General features: G+C 35.3%; 2 protein-coding genes across 2 annotated transcripts in view; both read left to right on the forward strand.

Moving 5' to 3' along the window:
• The first annotated feature begins 908 nt into the window (after nt 1-908).
• On the forward strand, nt 909-11,844 carry LOC110949129 (glutamine synthetase-like). Its single transcript, XM_022191004.2, has 7 exons — nt 909-971; nt 4,614-4,788; nt 6,504-6,665; nt 6,764-6,910; nt 7,807-7,934; nt 8,018-8,217; nt 10,573-11,844. The coding sequence occupies exons 2-7, from the start codon at nt 4,620-4,622 to the stop codon at nt 10,877-10,879; spliced, it is 1,113 nt and encodes a 370-aa protein (XP_022046696.1). The 5' UTR covers nt 909-971; nt 4,614-4,619; the 3' UTR covers nt 10,880-11,844.
• Nucleotides 11,845-16,517: 4,673 nt separating this feature from the next.
• Nucleotides 16,518-17,372, forward strand: part of arrdc1b (arrestin domain containing 1b) — a 62,309-nt gene continuing 61,454 nt past the window's right edge. Inside the window, exon 1 of the mRNA XM_051938186.1 lies at nt 16,518-16,732. Coding sequence (XP_051794146.1) covers nt 16,615-16,732 — 118 coding nt within the window. The 5' untranslated portion in view covers nt 16,518-16,614. The remainder of the gene's footprint in view (nt 16,733-17,372) is intronic.

The raw sequence follows: 17,372 nt of genomic DNA on the forward strand, positions 1-17,372 counted from the left end.
TGTATTTTTTTTTACATGTGGTAATTAATACTTTTACAAATTTTACCTATAAAATTCCACACTTCTTGCTATATTTGAATCAGCATAAATATCTAAATATGTTCTATTATTTTAAATTATAATTGTTTGTTTTTTAAAGTAAATAAATTATTGTTATTTTGCTTATCCCCAATTGTTTTAAATCACAGATAATATCTAGTAAAAATAACATACAAAACGTATTGATTTACCTGTTTATTGTTAAAGAAGCACAACAAAACAACAATAACAACAAGAAAAACAAAGTTATTCTAAATTGTATAATTTTAACATCAAAAACTAAAGTAGTAATTATTGTTTATTATTATTGTTATTATTATTATTATTATTAATAATAATAATAATAACAATAAATATGATAATTTTTCCAAAATTTTGTTATTTATTTCTTTTGTTTGTTTGTTTGTTTTACATGTTTTGCTATTTGTTGTTGTTGTTGTTTTGTTTGTTTTTAGCCATTTTAATCCTGTTTTCAATGTGAGAGTATTCCACCATTTTCATTGTATATTTTAAACACATCTTTCACTTTTTTAAAACAGATTCTTTTTAGGAAGACAAAACAGGTTTGAATGTAGATTTAGATCCAGTGTTGTAGTTTTATGTGCAGCGACTGTGTAAAAGTGATTATGTAAGGTGTTCTCGATGATGTTTTTCTACGGAAGAGAAGCGAGAATTTTTGAATCGCATTGTTTCAAGTCACGTAGGACCTGATTTTATCTGATAAAAACATCGTGGACGATGTGATGGAATCATTAATTACCACTCCTTTCGCTGCAGGAAGCCTTTGACATGCAAATGTCAGCTTACGTGGAGAACACGTGTGCTGGCATCATCAATGTGTTCTAGTTAAATAACACAAACAGGTTCAGGCACGTCAAACAACGAGCCTCCAGTCACAACACTTCACAACACCTGAAGTCACCTGGAACACAGTAAGTCCAAATATTTATGAGTTTTATTTAGATTAGGTTGCTTTAATTAAAAAAAAAATAGTAAAATACAGTTCTGATAACCTGAAATTCAGAAAGTCCATCAGAAAGCTCTAAAGTTTTTGTCGAGGAATGGATTTATACACTTTAAAAAGCCAAACTAAATGCTGTACTATGAATATCTGGCTGAAAGTATAAAAATTGAATATTTGTGCCATAAGTGCGCATAAAATGTGTATTTATAACATTTTTTCTGAGCAAACAAGCACAAAGGAGGAAAGAAAACAATAGGAAAATAAAAATATAGCAAAACTTTAAATTTAATTATGCATAAAAATGTGAAGCAAATGCAAATTCTGACAATACAAGTACACTATACATGTAAAAAAAAAAACATTATTGAAAATACATGATAATTGATGAGGTACAAATGAAAAAACTTCATGTTTTAATGAAAATTGTGTAATTACAGTAAGTTTTAAATCACTTTGAACTGCTTAACATGAATATATTACAAACAACAATCAAACACATGAAATTATTTCCCATTTTTTAGTTCAAGAAAGTAGAAATTGAGGTATATTTCTGAAGGTTTGGTTTCAATAGATAGTAGCCCTTTAAGCTGCAGTCAATTCCAGCCATTTTCAGTACAAAAAATCGCTAATATTCTATTTGTAAATAAAAATATGATGAGAAATACAGGGAATATTGGACGGGCATCGCGAGGTGCATTTCCTTGAAAACGACCTATTCGTGGATCATATACCGTCTTCAAGACATGTTTTGGACAAAATATTTTACTGGCTTGTTTTGTCTGGATGTCCAAGGTTGGCTTATGGCCATTTTTTGTGGAATATTTTCGTCTGTGTGTAATAATGAACCTGGAAATGTGAGTCGCGCTGTGTACGTTGAAGCCGTGTATAGAGAACGGATGGATGGATATTCGTTGTTTGTCGGACAAATGTGTTTATATTACCCGCTGTGGTAATCGCATCTGAAAGTGGTTTATACCGGCGGATTTATGAGAATCTAAGCTTTCCATCGGTGTATAGTGTTTGTATAATCGCGTTTGCAGTTTCAGACATTTAGCAAATTGCTTATGCAGATCTCAAAGTGTTCCGTGGGCGGAACACTGAAGCTTAACGGGTTAATTAAAAAATGCAAAATGATTTCTTTGATCTTGGGTATGAATGCATGTGTAGTCCGCCTACTGAGATGCCATCAAGTTTACTGAAGAACAACAATGTGCATTTCTTCTCCCAAATTATGATTTTCAAGCAGTTTTTTTCCTTCTTCATTTCTTTGCCCTTGGGTATTTATAAGCATTTGTAGCTGCAAAGTTCCAGCTGTTCAAGCATTTCAAGCCCTGCAGGGTTTGGTTTTGTTAAAGTCAAACATAAAACCAGCTGGGCTACTCAGCTGCTCTGGGTAGGGAGTGACATAATAATTAACGTAGATTAGTCTCTATATATTCTGGACTGTATTTATCCTCAGTCACTGGTTGTAAATGTGTGTGAAAATATCCATTTCAGGCTGTAGTACTTCTACAAACAAACCGAGAACCATGGAGGTCTCTGGTACTGATGGAGCTCTGGAGACTTTTCTTACCTGAACTATTTGACTGTTACCTGGTTTGATCTGATTTCTTCAGGTTTTATCGGTTCCTCTACCTCACGCTGTCGGTCAAAACACCAAAACTGATTCAGGAGTGAAGAAACCCTTTATGTTCTGTCCATCAGCAGTTGACGGACAGAACATAAAGGGAACAATGAAATGAAGAATGAATGAGGAAATACTTAAACTGTGTGGAATTCAGTGCAGAAGTTTTAACTAGAAAGTGAAAACATTCCAGGATTGTAATTAGCGTGCAGGTTGAGTAAGGAAAGAAAGAAAGAAAGAAAGTACAGTTCATACTCGGTGCTCTAGAAAAACTTAGTTATAAGAAATAGAAACAGCTTCACTAATGGTAGAAACACAGCAAAGGAAGCAAAACACCTGTAGTAAAATGCAACAAAATCGAACAACTGCATGTTTTTTTTGGGGGTGAAAACTGTGTATAGTTTGTTTTGGAGATTACTATGAGCATGGATTTCATTTTGCATATCAGGGAATGCATTAAGAAGAAGATTTTGGGCATCAGATGCTTAATTTCCAGTGTTATGGGAAATGTATGCACCAATTTATATTAAAATATGGAATGAATGCATGTGTAGTCCACCTACTGAGATGCTTTTGAGTTTATGAAAGAAAGAAAGAAAGAAAGAAAGAAAGAAAGAAAGAAAGAAAGAAAGAGCCCCACTCTTTTTTAAAGAAAAAAACATTTAATAAATTACATTCCATTATAACGGGGGAGGAACGTTCTCAAACCAACATTCAAAAAATGTTTTCCAGATGTTTTCAAGGATTTGAATTACTTCTAGAAAATGTTCCCGTAGTGTCATATATGAACAAAAAGTGAATCATTCTGCCTGCAGTGTTCTGAGAATGTCAAGGGAACATGTTATAGTATGTTTCTCTAAAAAACATTCTTACAATGTTCTATGATAACTAAGGAAAAATGTTCCTAAAGCAAAATTCTAAAAAAAACAAACAAACTATAATTGTTCTCCAGAAGTCCCTGATATATTAAATTTACATTGTAATATGATAAAAAAAAAAGATGAACGTTCTCAAATTTGTATTGAAAAAATGTTCTCCAGATGTTCCTGTAGCAATGATGGTACATTCTGCCTGCAATATTCTGACGATGTTTTGGGGAATTGGTGAGGAACACATTACAGAACGCTTTTCTATAAAACATTCTCACAATGTTCTCACAAACTGCTTCACAGGAACATCTGAAGAACATTCAAAAATGTTATCCAGATGGCCTTGTAACAAAGTTTAAACATTCTGTCTACAGTGTTCTGAGGAAGTTGGAGGAACACATTATAGATGTTCTTCTATAAAACAGTCTTACAATGTTCCATGATAACGAAAAATGTTCTTAAAGCAAAATTCTAAAAAAAATGTTCTCCAGATGTTCCTAAAATATATTAAACGTAGAACATTTTGCCATTTTCTGAGAGAACACATTATAGAACATTCTTCTATAAGACATTTCCACGATGATACAAAGGCAAGAGGTTTTGGAAAATATTTTCAATATATTTTTTAAATCTCAGATGACAGATTCTTCTTAATAAAACGTCCCTGTAATCAGATAACAAAGGTAGAACGTTCCTTCTACAGTGTTGTGAGGATGTTAACTCTAAAACATTACCAAAGGAACAAAGGAAAGATGTTCTCAATGCAACATGATTGAGATCTTACATGGCAGAATGTTTTTATCTTCTATGTTTTCATGTGATATATTAACAAATGTCTATAAAATGTCTGAAAGAATGTTCTCTAACCCTAACCCTCACCACCAAACATTTTTAGAATGTGTTCATTTATTCTACCTTTAAGAAGAAAGTTCTGGGAACCAAGACAATGAATTCCAGATCAAAACATTAGAAGTATTTGGTAGAACGTTTTTGGAACGAGCTGGGTCTGAAGAAGTGTCTAATCTGGTAAAAAACACAGGTGAATCTGTAGAAAAAGAAAAATGCCACATGAAATAACAAAAACCTGAGCTGTAATATGAATCCTCTGTGACTGCAGGTGACCATGGCGTCAGTGTCGCTCAGTTCTCGCCTCAACAAGGTCGTCCGGCAGCAGTACATGAAGCTGCCTCAGGGAGGGAAATGTCAGGTCACCTACATCTGGATCGACGGCAGCGGAGAGGGGCTTCGCAACAAGACCAGGACTCTGGACGAAGAGCCACAGTCCATAAAAGGTAAATGGCCCCCATTTTTAATGATTTATAACCTCTGGTGACCTAAAACTGAATGCTTTATGCAGTTTTATCACATCTAAGGTAATTTATTTTTCATCCTTTAACTCTGCACTTTTAAAGCTTTTTTCATGTCAAGATACAATAATCAGGTTTGAAATATGTTAACTAGCTAATTTCACCTTCATACTGCTCTTGTGTGCAAACGTTTAAGATCTTAATAGCTTATTTAAGGGTTATCTAAGACAAACGCCCCCTGTTAGGAAAAATTAAGGGAAATCTGAGGCATTAAATGTAAACATTGAGGGTTGATTGTGACATTTGAAAGTTTCTTAAAGGGATCAGCTGAATACACTGTCATGTTACACCTACATTGTACATAGTGTAGGTGTAACATGCCTTTAAAGCTGGAGAATACATAAATATTAATAGACAAATATTTGCTGTTCAGTAAACCGGCTCAGTGTAGGTAGTTTAGTTTATCACAGTTGATAATTGTACTCGATAGATTATGAACAAAGCTTGATTTTGAAATGAGATGCACAGAAGTTGACGCTTTGCAAAATGTGTTTATTTACTTTTTTTGCTTGCACAGTAAATATAACCTACGTCCAGAGCCTATTTAGTTTAGTTCAGCATAAAAAGTGCAAGCAGTGAAAACAATTACTTCTGTTTATACTTATTATTGAAACTTCTTACTTCAATAAATTTGAAGGCATCTCAATAGGCAGACTACACATGCACTCACTCCATTTTCAAATATAAACTGAGCTCATAGAGTCATTAAATCTATTATGGAAGCATAATTAGATCCATGTAATTTCTTTTACACTTTGAGCTGTCAATTGATACCTGAATTTTGTCTTTTCCTTTACAAAAATTAAGATATTTCCACCACACCTCAATGCGTGAATGGTACAAACTGGTGCATAAATTTGGCAGAATGCAGGAAATGAAGTGTTTATTGTTTAAAATTTCTTTCTTTCTTTCTTTCTTTCTTTCTTTCTTTCTTTCTTTCTTTCTTTCTTTCTTTCTTTAATTGATCTTCACGGTAATTACAATCCTGGAATGTTTTCACCTTCTGGTTGAAAAAATCCACACAAATTTCAGTTAATTATTATGTCATTCCCAACCCAGCTGAGCAACCCAGCTGGTTTTATGTTTAGCTTGAACAACAAAAACCCCTGCAGGGCTTGAACTGCTTAAACAGCTGGAACTTTACAGCCACAAGTGCTCATAAATACCCAAGAACAAAGAAATGAAGAGAAAAAAAACTGCTTGACAATCAGTGTTTGGGAGAAGAAATGCACATTGTTCTTCCTCAGTAAACTCAGCGACATCTTAAAAGGTGGACTGCACATGCATTCATACACTTTTTAAATATAGATTGGTGCATACATTTCCAAGAATACAGGAAATTAAGCATTTGAATTTCTTGTTAATGTGTCCCCTAATGGTAATCTCCAAACTAACTATACATGGTTTTCACCCAACAAAAACCATGCAGTCGCTCCATTTCATTCCCTTTTACTGCAGGTGATTTGTTTCTATTGCAGTGTTTCTACTTTTAGTGAAGTTGTTTCTATTTTTCGTAAATAAGTCAGTCTTTAGGGGACTGAGTACAAACTATTCATGAACAGTTATCACAAATCCAGTTCTGAGGTCTGTTTAGAAGACATGTTTTGATGTAATCTTGTTGGTAATCTGTACCTTGTCAGACATTCCTGAGTGGAACTTTGACGGCTCCAGCACCTGCCAGTCCAAAGACTCCAACAGCGACATGTACCTCATTCCAGTCTCCATGTTCAGGGATCCGTTCACCCTCGACCCAAACAAACTGGTTCTCTGCGAGGTCTTCAAGTACGACCGCTCACCTGCAGGTAAATTTCTCACTTTTCTGTCCATGTTTTGCTGTTTTTCTCCTGTTCAGTGATGTTGGGATGAACGAGTTGTTCCGGATTTTGTCTTTACTCTTTAGAAACAAACCATCGAGTGAAGTGCAACAAGGTGATGGAGCAGATCAAGGAGCACTGCATTTGGTTCGGTATGGAGCAGGAGTACACGCTTTTAGGAATGGACGGACATCCTTTCAGTTGGCCTGCAAATGGATACCCAGGACCCCAAGGTAGACCACCTGGCACTGTTATCTTTTTTGTACAGTTCTTTAGAGTAAAGTAGCAAAAAAATGGTCCCACTGTTTTGTAGAACAACGATAAACTGCTTGTAAACACAACATGTGGGTGGGCAGGTTCCAAAAAATCTCTGGTCCGTTATCTGGTTCATGGTCTGCAGAGCATCTACAGTTCAAACAAATCAGTTTTCAACTGCAAACTCCACTGATTACTGACAAAAAATGATAATTTAGCGACAGATCACCAACCTTTTCTTCATTTTAGACCCAATTAGCCACTTTGTGATAAGTTACTGGCTTTTAACCTAAGTGCCAAGACCCTACAATGTGCAGAAATAAAGATGATATGGTCGTATTATATTATATATTCTATAATAATAATAATAATAACATATTATATTATAATATGGTATGGTATATGTAAGACAAGACAAGTCAATTCAAGACAAGACAAGGTAAAATCAACTTTATTGATCCCTCATTGGGGAAATTCGCATATTATGACAGCTACATCCAAATCCACCAAAGTAAGGAAGAAAAAACAGAAATACAAAAGCACAACAAGAGTATAAGTAAGGATATAACAAAATTATATCTGCCTTTTTCATGTACAGATATGACATAATAGATATATAGATCAACATGTAGATATGTTTGTAATTTCTAAAATTACCCAAGAAGGGAATTTCTTATCACAAGCAGCTGAGTAGATGAAAAGTTTGGGAATCTGTCTATGAAGTCTTTTACAAACTGGCAACTCAAATCTTTAGATCGCCCCTAAACTTTGTGTGCAGTATGTCTTATCATAAAGTGTGAAAGAATACACTGATTTGTCAAGTTATTCTAAGTTTTTGCACACGTTTTCCATGTACTTGGTCCCCCCCTTTCAGGCCCTTACTACTGTGGTGTGGGAGCAGACAGAGCCTATGGACGGGACATCGTGGAGTGTCACTACAAGGCCTGCCTCTACGCCGGGGTTAAAATCTGCGGCACCAACGCTGAAGTGATGCCATCTCAGGTGAGTTTCATCATTAAGCGGAAAGAAACTACTCTCATATCGGTAGAGTTATGCCAACATTTCCCTGCTTTCCGTGGCTTCAGTGGGAGTTCCAGGTGGGTCCCTGTGAGGGCATTGAGATGGGCGACCACCTTTGGGTTTCTCGCTTCCTGTTGCATCGCGTGTGTGAAGACTTCGGGGTCGTCGCCACGCTAGATCCAAAACCGATGATGGGAAACTGGAACGGAGCCGGTTGCCACACGAACGTCAGCACCAAGCAGATGAGGGAGGAAGGAGGACTGAAGTGAGTAAACCTTCACAATAAAACTGGAAGTAATTGGAAATTATAACACCCAGAAAAATATTGAATTATCCAATGAAATGTCAGCAACCAATTTCATTGTCACTGAATCCTTCTGTATTTATGAATTCTGTCATTTTTCTATTTAACATTTTGATATGTTTTTACTCTTTTTCATTTAAATTTCATATTTTTTTTCCAGGACTAAGTTTTCAAGCAAATTTTAGTCAGTATATTTAATATGTAATGAAACAAACAATATGAACGGATGTCATATCATAACATTTTTGATTTTATTTTACACTTTTTATTTAATTTCCAGCTTGTTTGTTTTCCACCTCTATTTTTCATGAAATATCAAATCAAACAAAAATATGAAAAGATCTCGAAGAATTAACGGTGATTTTCTCTCCTCTGTACGTTGAATCCCACTTTTTGCCTCCTTGTTAGTATGTCAATGTGTCTATAAAATTTTAATAAGCACACTGTAAAAAAAATGAAGTTTCAAAAAACTGTTTTAGCTGTAATTTTTTAAACATTTTTTGCAGTTTGTTATGCTACAGATGAATTTGCATAAAAATGGATTAATTTACATGTTAGCATGATACGATAATGTCCTGATTTAAAAGCTGCATTTTTACACATAGAATTTTTTTATTTTGTAACATTTGACTGTAAAATTACTCATTTTTAAAGCATTCAATCAGCAAGAAAAGTGCAATTTTTTACAGATTTTTTTTTAGTTATATGACAAAAATGCTATGTTAACTAAGGATTGAAAATGGTAAGTAATTTTTTTTAAACTGTCTCAACTTCCAGCCCTGTATTTTTATAAATGGTAATTTGTTCTTTTACAACATTTGACTATAAATAACATTTTATTTTTTTTAAAATCGTCATTATTTTACTGATATTTGCTCTTTTTTAACCTTTGCCTCCATTTTTTTTTAAATTTTCCACCTCTATGTTTTTTCTGGCACCCTTGTGAAATTTTCAGTTTTTCTGCACAGTTATTTTTACAGCTTTTCCACTTTTAAACTTCGGTGTAGTGATGATCTTCTCAAAAACACAGATTTGGACTTTCATTGTTTCATATGTAACAAATCTAAAGAACCAATCCTGTACAATTTCTAGAACAAACAATGGCTTCAAGTTACATCAAAGACATTTTAAGGCAGGAAGGGATTCTTTTCATTGAAAAAAATGCAAAATATGTAAGTTAGATACAAGGAGATGAGTTTTTAGGTGTTAAATCAATGATTGAAGAGGAACAATATTTCACCACTTAAACGGTTCTCTTGCAGCAACAAATCCACAAATCCTTTTACCTACAGAGATTTACACAAACTTTGAGACCTTTGAAATTGTAGGACCTTCAGTAGAAACTGGACTTCTGTTGTAGGTTCTTGAAGATGTTCCACCTTCATCCAAGAGGCTTCTTCAGTTCCAACTGACTAGTGGGGAGTAACAGAATTTGTAATCATTCAAGTAAACATAACTAATGGTCCATTAATGACCAGGATTCACATACCTTATATAACGGAGTGATAAGGTCTCTCCCCAGAAAGTTTCCCCATCGTCACTCCTGACTTGGCAGATTCACATCCCTTTGTTGTATAAAGTGGCTGCTCCATCATCATGACTGCTGTTGATGTTGTTGGACCACCTGGTTTCACAACAATGGTCGTCGTCAACTAAAGTAATTTATGGGTCATTACCCACATGAGCTGTAGTGACAATAAGTTCTGTAACTCCCCATAAGTCAGTTAGAATTGAAGAAACCTCTTGGATGAAGGTGACATGTCTTCGAGAACCTACAAGAGAAGTTCATTTGATTTCCACTGGAGGTCCTACAATTTCAATAATCTCAAAGTTTGTATAAAGCTCTGCAGGTTAGAAGATTTGTGCATTTGTTGCTATAAGAGAGCCATTTTTGTTATGAACCATTGTTAAAATTCCTCTCCAATCACTGATTTGCGTGAACCTATGAGCGAAGTCCAGTTGATTTCTACTGAAGCTGCTACGGCTGCCATGATCTGAACAAATGAGAATCTACATAAACATTTTGAGAGCATTGATTTTGCCACCCTGCTAGCACCAAATGAAAGACAAAACAAGTAACTAGCCAAAGATAGTGCAGAATTTGGTTTGGCAAACTGTACGAGGTTTCAGTCACAGTGCGATGTGAGAAGTTACAGATTTTTGTTAGGAACCTGGAACTTAATCAGCTCCTGCCTCTTGAAGACATTGGTTTGTGTGTTTTCAAATAGATCTTAAAAACCTAATTTTTGAATTGACATTACTTCACTGAAGCTGCCTTCCATAGCACCAACAAACCCCTTTTTTAAATGACGACAGGTACATTGAGGAGGCCATCGAGAAGCTTAGGAAAAGACAGGCCGAACACATATGTGTCTACGACCCACATGGTGGTGAGGACAACAAGAGGCGTCTCACGGGTCTTCACGAAACTGCCAGTATCAAAGAGTTCTCTTCCGGAGTGGCCAACCGAGGTGCCAGCATCCGGATCTCCCGCCAGGTGGCCCAGGAGATGAGGGGATACTTCGAGGACCGCCGGCCTTCAGCTAACTGCGACCCATACTTAGTGACGGCAGCCATCGCAAACACCTGCCTGCTGGAAAAGGAAAAAGAACCTGAAGCCTGAAATACTTGCTGGTAAAAACAGAAATATATCTGTAAATTAAATCAAAACTGTAAGAAAAGGTTCCACCAAAGGTGAGGAATTGAATTTGAATTGAATTTATTCATTTGATAGGGACGATGCAGTTTAACATAGTTCCATTACTAAGCATGAATCTGATGTGCTGCACAGAGAGTTTATAGCAAATGCTAATTTTCAACTCTTGTCCCTAGATGGGCCTTTAAATATAAAAGTCAGAATATATAACATCATAAAATAACAGAAAAGTTTACAAAAGAACAATAAAATACATGTTCACATAAAAACAAATAATTACACAAACCAGTTCAAAATAAGTTAATAAAAAAAAAACATGGCAAACTAAGAATGATTACAGCTCTGATTTGCTTTTAGCCAGCACTTGACCTTTGCAGAGAAGGGTTTTAAATCTGTGATTAATTTGATATCGGTTGGTAATGAATTCCAGAGTTTAGAGCCTCTAAAAGAGAAAGCTGACTGTCCAAATGTTGACTTACATTTTTGTATGCTACAGTTTCCATTCACCTTACTTCTTGTTACTCTGCTACTGTTCTGTCTTTGAATAAATTTGGATAAGGGTTCGAGGGCAAGATTATTAATACATTTGAAAACTAATTTAAGGAATGAAAACTGCATGAAGCTTTCAAAGCTCAATAGATTGTATTTTTTCAAAATGTGGCAGTGGTGCCAACGGATGGGTTTTTTGAAATGAAGGCTAATGCAGAGTGAATGTTTGTTGTTGCAATATTTATTTATCTAAGTTCATCCTTGTGCACAGACAGCTGCTGTCACTAGAAGCTGTTCCTAGAAATAACAAATTGATAGAATATATTGCAGCTCTCTCAGACCTGGATGTCTGGACATTGTGCTGCATTAAAATATTCTGCTTTTTGGCTTGTGTTACATGTGTTAGATTGGGAGAAGTGAAATAAAGACACAATGGTGCTGCAGTTCGTTCATTCATTCATTGTTTATTTAAATCTCAAGAGTCATCCAAGACAGTTTATTTGCGAAAAGACATGCTAAGAGTGAAAAAGCACACTGTAAAAAATATGTAAAATCTTTAAATACTTGTTTTTTTAAAAATATTTTTTTCAGTTTTGTTAAATTATAGTTGAATATCTACAAAAATTATAGACAAAAGTAGAAATTTAAATGTTATATCCGTTAGTTAAAAGTTTTAGAATACCCCAATTGTTCCAGTTTTTTATTGAAATTCAAGTAGTTCACGTCCAATGAATAGCTTGAAATTGCCATAGTGTCATACATGTTATAAAAATGTCAGAAAGCACAGTTTAAAAATGTATTTTTTGAAAGTCTAGTTTCAGTATTAAACAATAGTTTGCTTAGGTATAGAGTAAGTAACATCCATCCATCCATTTTCTATACACCGCTTTATCCTCACTAGGGTCGCGGGGGGGCTGGAGTCTATCTCAGCTGACTCAGGCGAAGGCAGGGGACACCCTGGACAGGTCGCCAGTCTGTCACAGGGCTACATATACAGACAAACAATCACACTCACATTCACACATACGGACATTTTAGAGTAACCAATTAACCTCAGCATATTTTTGGACTGTGGGAGGAAGCCGGAGAAAACCCACGCATGCACAGGGAGAGTATGGAGTTTGCATGTTCTCCCTGTGATAACATGCAAAGAAAGATCCCAGGCCCACCCCGGGCTTTGAACCGGGGATCTTCTTGCTGCAAGGCTAAAGTGCTAACCAGTACACACTGTGCAGCCCAGCCCAAGTAAGTAACATTTTAAATAAATTACAGATTCAAAACTGTAAAATCATAGAATATATTGATGTTTGTTTGTTTGTTTGTTTGTTTCATCCCTGTCACAAACTTGGTTTTTAAACTGTGCTGTTCAACTTCCATCACAATAACTTAAACGAATCATCAGCCCTCTACAATAATCCACAAAGCTTCTAGTAATCGTTCACTAGATGGAGCTGCTGCAGTAGTTGTCACTTTTCATCTCACTTTGACTCCACAGCAGAAAACAGAAACAACCAGAACCACCTGACAAAAGGTCAAAGAGTCACAGCAGACCGGAGCCTCCTTATCAGATTCTTCATTTGGACCAATACAGAAAAAAACCACAAACTTCAGATGTTGGAGATGTTGTCAGGCTGATAATGAATGAATAAATGTGTGTAATCAGCCCACCCACAGTGCTGGCTCGGATCCACTACACTCTGGTGCACAACACACCTGACATATGGTGTTAACGTCTCATCCTGTTACTTCCTGACACTCTGTCCTCTCGCTCGCAGCGTCGACGCCATCGTGACTCATTATTCAAGCTGTCAGAGGGAAGCGTTTTGAGTAAACAAACAAAACAACAACAAAAAGGAAAGGAATAAATGAGAGATTCTTTAGAGCAGATCAGATGCCACTACATGCCAGATTACCATGGATACGGGCAGTAACTTGGCAACCGTGATGTTTGTCTGTCGTCATGGAAACATCTGTCTTTCAGGAGGAATATCAGCGGCCTGGAGAGACGATGACAGACAGACAGACAGAAAGAAAGAAAAAAAGAGGAGGGAGTCCTTGATGTCAGGGCTGAGCTGTAGTAAATGAAACACATTAATGCTGCATCATAAAAATATGTATGTGAAGAAGAAACACAATCCGATCATCTTTCCTCTGAGGTTTGAATGCACCACGGCAGTCGAGCGTTTTTACATCTGCAGCTAGAAGAACTGAACACGCTGCACATTAAAACAGGAAGCATCTTCAGAGACCGGAAGTACATGCAGAAACGAGACATGGGAAAGACATTTAGCTGATGTCATGATAAATCATGTTGTGTTGGGTGCGGTTAAGGGTTATAAAAATGTCGCTATGATAACCAAAACTGGTTAAACATGTGTGAGAGTGTGGTGCTGATGTTGTACTACAATGCAAAATGGAAATAAAATAGCTGGGAAAAGTAAAAAAAAACAAAACAACCTGCTTTCAATGAAACACCTCATTTCTGTCCTTGTCAATGCAAAACAGTAGAGTTTATGTTGGAATATATGCAAAAATTCTTCCTTATTCATGTTATTCCTCTCGCTTTTTTATGTCGTTGTTAATTCCTGCACCTGTTAGCATTGTTAAATATAGTTTTATCTGGTGTGCATTCATGTATTCTTTTATTTTATTGTATGTTTATGTACCTCTACTCTGTTCAAAATGACAGTTGTACTTTTTACATGTTCTCCACTTGTGTTTCGCATGTTTCCCTGTTTTCTATTTTAATAATATTGTATCTTATTTGAGATGGTTGTATGTATCTGTAGAAATCTGCCTATATATAACAGGCTTTTGTAAAAAAAAAAAAAAATCTGTTTAAAAAATGTGAAAATTAGCCAGCAAGGTGACAAAAACAATCCAGTTTAAAAATGTGTTTAAAACAACAGAAACAGTGAAAATTATGTATAAAATTTTATATATATATATATGTGTGTGTGTGTGTGTGTGTGTGTGTGTGTGTGTGTGTGTGTGTGTGTGTGTGTGTGTGTGTGTGTGTGTGTGTGATTTTATGGCTAGATGTAAAAATAATAATTATAAAAAAGAAATATTAATTGTAAAATAAAATATGAATTTTTGTTGTAGGCATTTAATTTAACAGTTACTGTAAATTGTAAAAAAAAAAAAAAGTAAAAATTTTTTTCAATTTTTTTGCAGTGTAGTACAAAGTTCACTTTGTGTCTTGTTCTGTACAAAACCCAGCTACACTTGTAGTACATTTACTGCACTTGGACAAAGTGTGTAATGATTATTTTACTGTTTTACGATGACTTGAAGACAGTTTTAGTCTCACATACCTGCTGCAAGTTCCTAGATTACTTTATATTTAATCAAGTCACAGATTGCTGCTTGAACAAGAGGATGTTAGAAGAGGTACTGCAGGTGGCTTTTAACTCAGGTGCAGGTAGGAAATGAAACTTTGTGGTGTTAGGTGAGCTGGAGGTGCTTCTGCAACAGTTTACATGAGACGATGAAAAATGTGTTCTGACAAAATTTCTCAGAAGGTGAAACAGCAACATCCTCTCTGGAAAGCACCGTACAGCCAGATATCAGACTGAACCTGCAGCATGTTAATGAATGTTACAGTAAGAGACACGAGGACAACACTGTGGGATACTGCTCAACTTTCAAGTAGTTAACAGGATAAAGACTGTATTTAGAACAGTTTTTTTCTTTGGTAATTAGAAACATTAAACTCCTAAAAAAATCTGTTTGTATATATTCTGTATATAAAATGTCCATATAGTATTTTTATAAGCTAAAAGATGTTCTGAGTAAATAAATATCACAACGAAGTATTAATTGAAATGCTAAGTGTAAAAACAAACAAACAAACATAAAAAACAGGTCACAGCTGTAAATAACACCCACATCAGAATTTTGCATCACGCATACATGACACAAATTTATTATTTTACAACATTTGATGGGAAAATTAACCATTTTCTTGTCTGTAAAGCAGCAAAAACAATAATCATTTTTATAGAGTGTTTTGTGAGATTACAGATAATACCTAGTGAAATTACAAAAAGGATTTAATTTGCAGTGTGTAAAAACAGAAAACAAAACAAAACAAATAGCATCAACAACAACAAAAATCAGGCTAAAACTGTAAATAATGTCTGCATCAAATCTACTAAAAAAAGTAATTATATAACAGATTTTTGTGTTTTTTTCCATTATTTTTTGCAATTTTTAAACATCACAGTATATAGGTTTTTTTTTACATTTTTATTTTTATTTTTAAACAACATATGGCAGAATTACTCAGTAGTTTTGCTTTTTTAAAATTATTTTTGGAATTTGAGTTCTGCAATATGTTTGAAGTATTTTTTAATATACCTAGTGGAAATACAAAAAAAAATTACAGATAGATTGCGAAAAGCATTTTTTAAAATTATATTGCTATTTTAAACCTTTTTATTTTATTATTATTATTATTTTACAGTTTTTGAACTTCACAGTAACCAGAATGTTTTTCTGCTTTTTTCTTTTTAATTTAAAAAAAAAGCATAGACTGTAAAAAAAAAAAACACAAAATTGGTATTTATATAACTAGCAATTTGCTATTTTTACATTGTCTGACCATGAAATGTGATAGTTTTTTTACAAATATTTTTTTAAATCTAATAAGAACAATGTCATTATTTTACATATATTTGTTTTTTTCCCCACTTTTTTTTTTAACTCTTTTTGAACATCACAGTACACAGGACTTTATTTTCTTCGTTCTTTCATTTTATTTTATTTTATTTTTTACAGTGTACAGCTGAATTACTCAGAGTGGTTTTGCAGCATTCCAGTGTTGTGGAGGAGCTGCTGTGCTTGAGGGGATTATTTTCATAAATAAAAACGTATAAAAATATAGTTTTGATTCACAGAGAGGAGTTTTAGCGGCTTAATCCGTAACCAGAAAGGGACTTTATTTAATAAATTTGTTTTTTCAAGTGCAGTTTCAGTTATGCAGCAGCGTTGGGGTATGCTTTTATTTTATTTTATTTTATTTTTTTTTCAGATTTGTTTTGTAAAAGATGTTCACCTTGAGCCCATAAACCACTCGGTCTGTTTTCCCTCCCAGTAGCTCCAGCCGTTTTAGTGACATCACCGAGCAGAGGAGGGAGGGCGGCTCCGGGCAGCAGGTGAGCGCAGCATCGGAGACGCAGAGCGGCGGAGGAGCGGAGCGGAGCGGAGCCATGGGGAAGCTGCAAGAATTTGATATCACTTTCACCAACAACAAGGTGGTTTACGGTCCGGGGGAGTCGATAAGCGGAACTGTGAAGATCCGAACCGGGAACTCGATGCAGTACAAAGGTAGAGCTTTAATTTAACACATTGGATTTCCAGCGTGGTTTCCACCGAGACGCTGCGTGTAAATAAACTTTTCCTCCGTGATGGTGGATATGAGGGAGGAAATGAAGGCAGTGTGGCAGCTTTGTGTTTGTTTCTCAGTGGATTTAGAGGCTCACGTTGTTGGAAAATTTCCTTGTTTATTTGTTGTTGTTGTTTCTGCTGGGAGTGGACGGAGCGGTTCCACCCTCCACATGTAGCCGAGCAGCAGCAGCCGCCTCGGGCTACGTTGTTGTGCCATTTCGGCTGGTTGGTGTTGGTCGATCAGAGCCACATCCTGGAGAACATCCTGCCCGTTAAACCGTGTTACTTCCTCTTATTGTTTCAGAAAAACCCCAAGAAATTGTTTGGGCTTCGAGAGAGGCTTCCAAAAAGCAGAACAACAGGTGTTTTTGCTTTTTGTAAAGATACTCACACAGTTCATGCTGTGTGTATATGGTAAATATCCCTCACAAAATTTTACATTTTTTTCTCCTATTATCTTACTTAAAGTCTTAACTAGTTGGCTTCATGTTAAGCTAATAATATTATGCTATATATTAGCTTCTGTAGCATTAGCTTGAAATACAAGTTGAGTCCGCAAGTTAAATTTAAAAAGATTTAA

Source organism: Acanthochromis polyacanthus, chromosome 18, assembly GCF_021347895.1.
Source record: "Acanthochromis polyacanthus isolate Apoly-LR-REF ecotype Palm Island chromosome 18, KAUST_Apoly_ChrSc, whole genome shotgun sequence".
NCBI lineage: Eukaryota > Metazoa > Chordata > Actinopteri > Pomacentridae > Acanthochromis > Acanthochromis polyacanthus.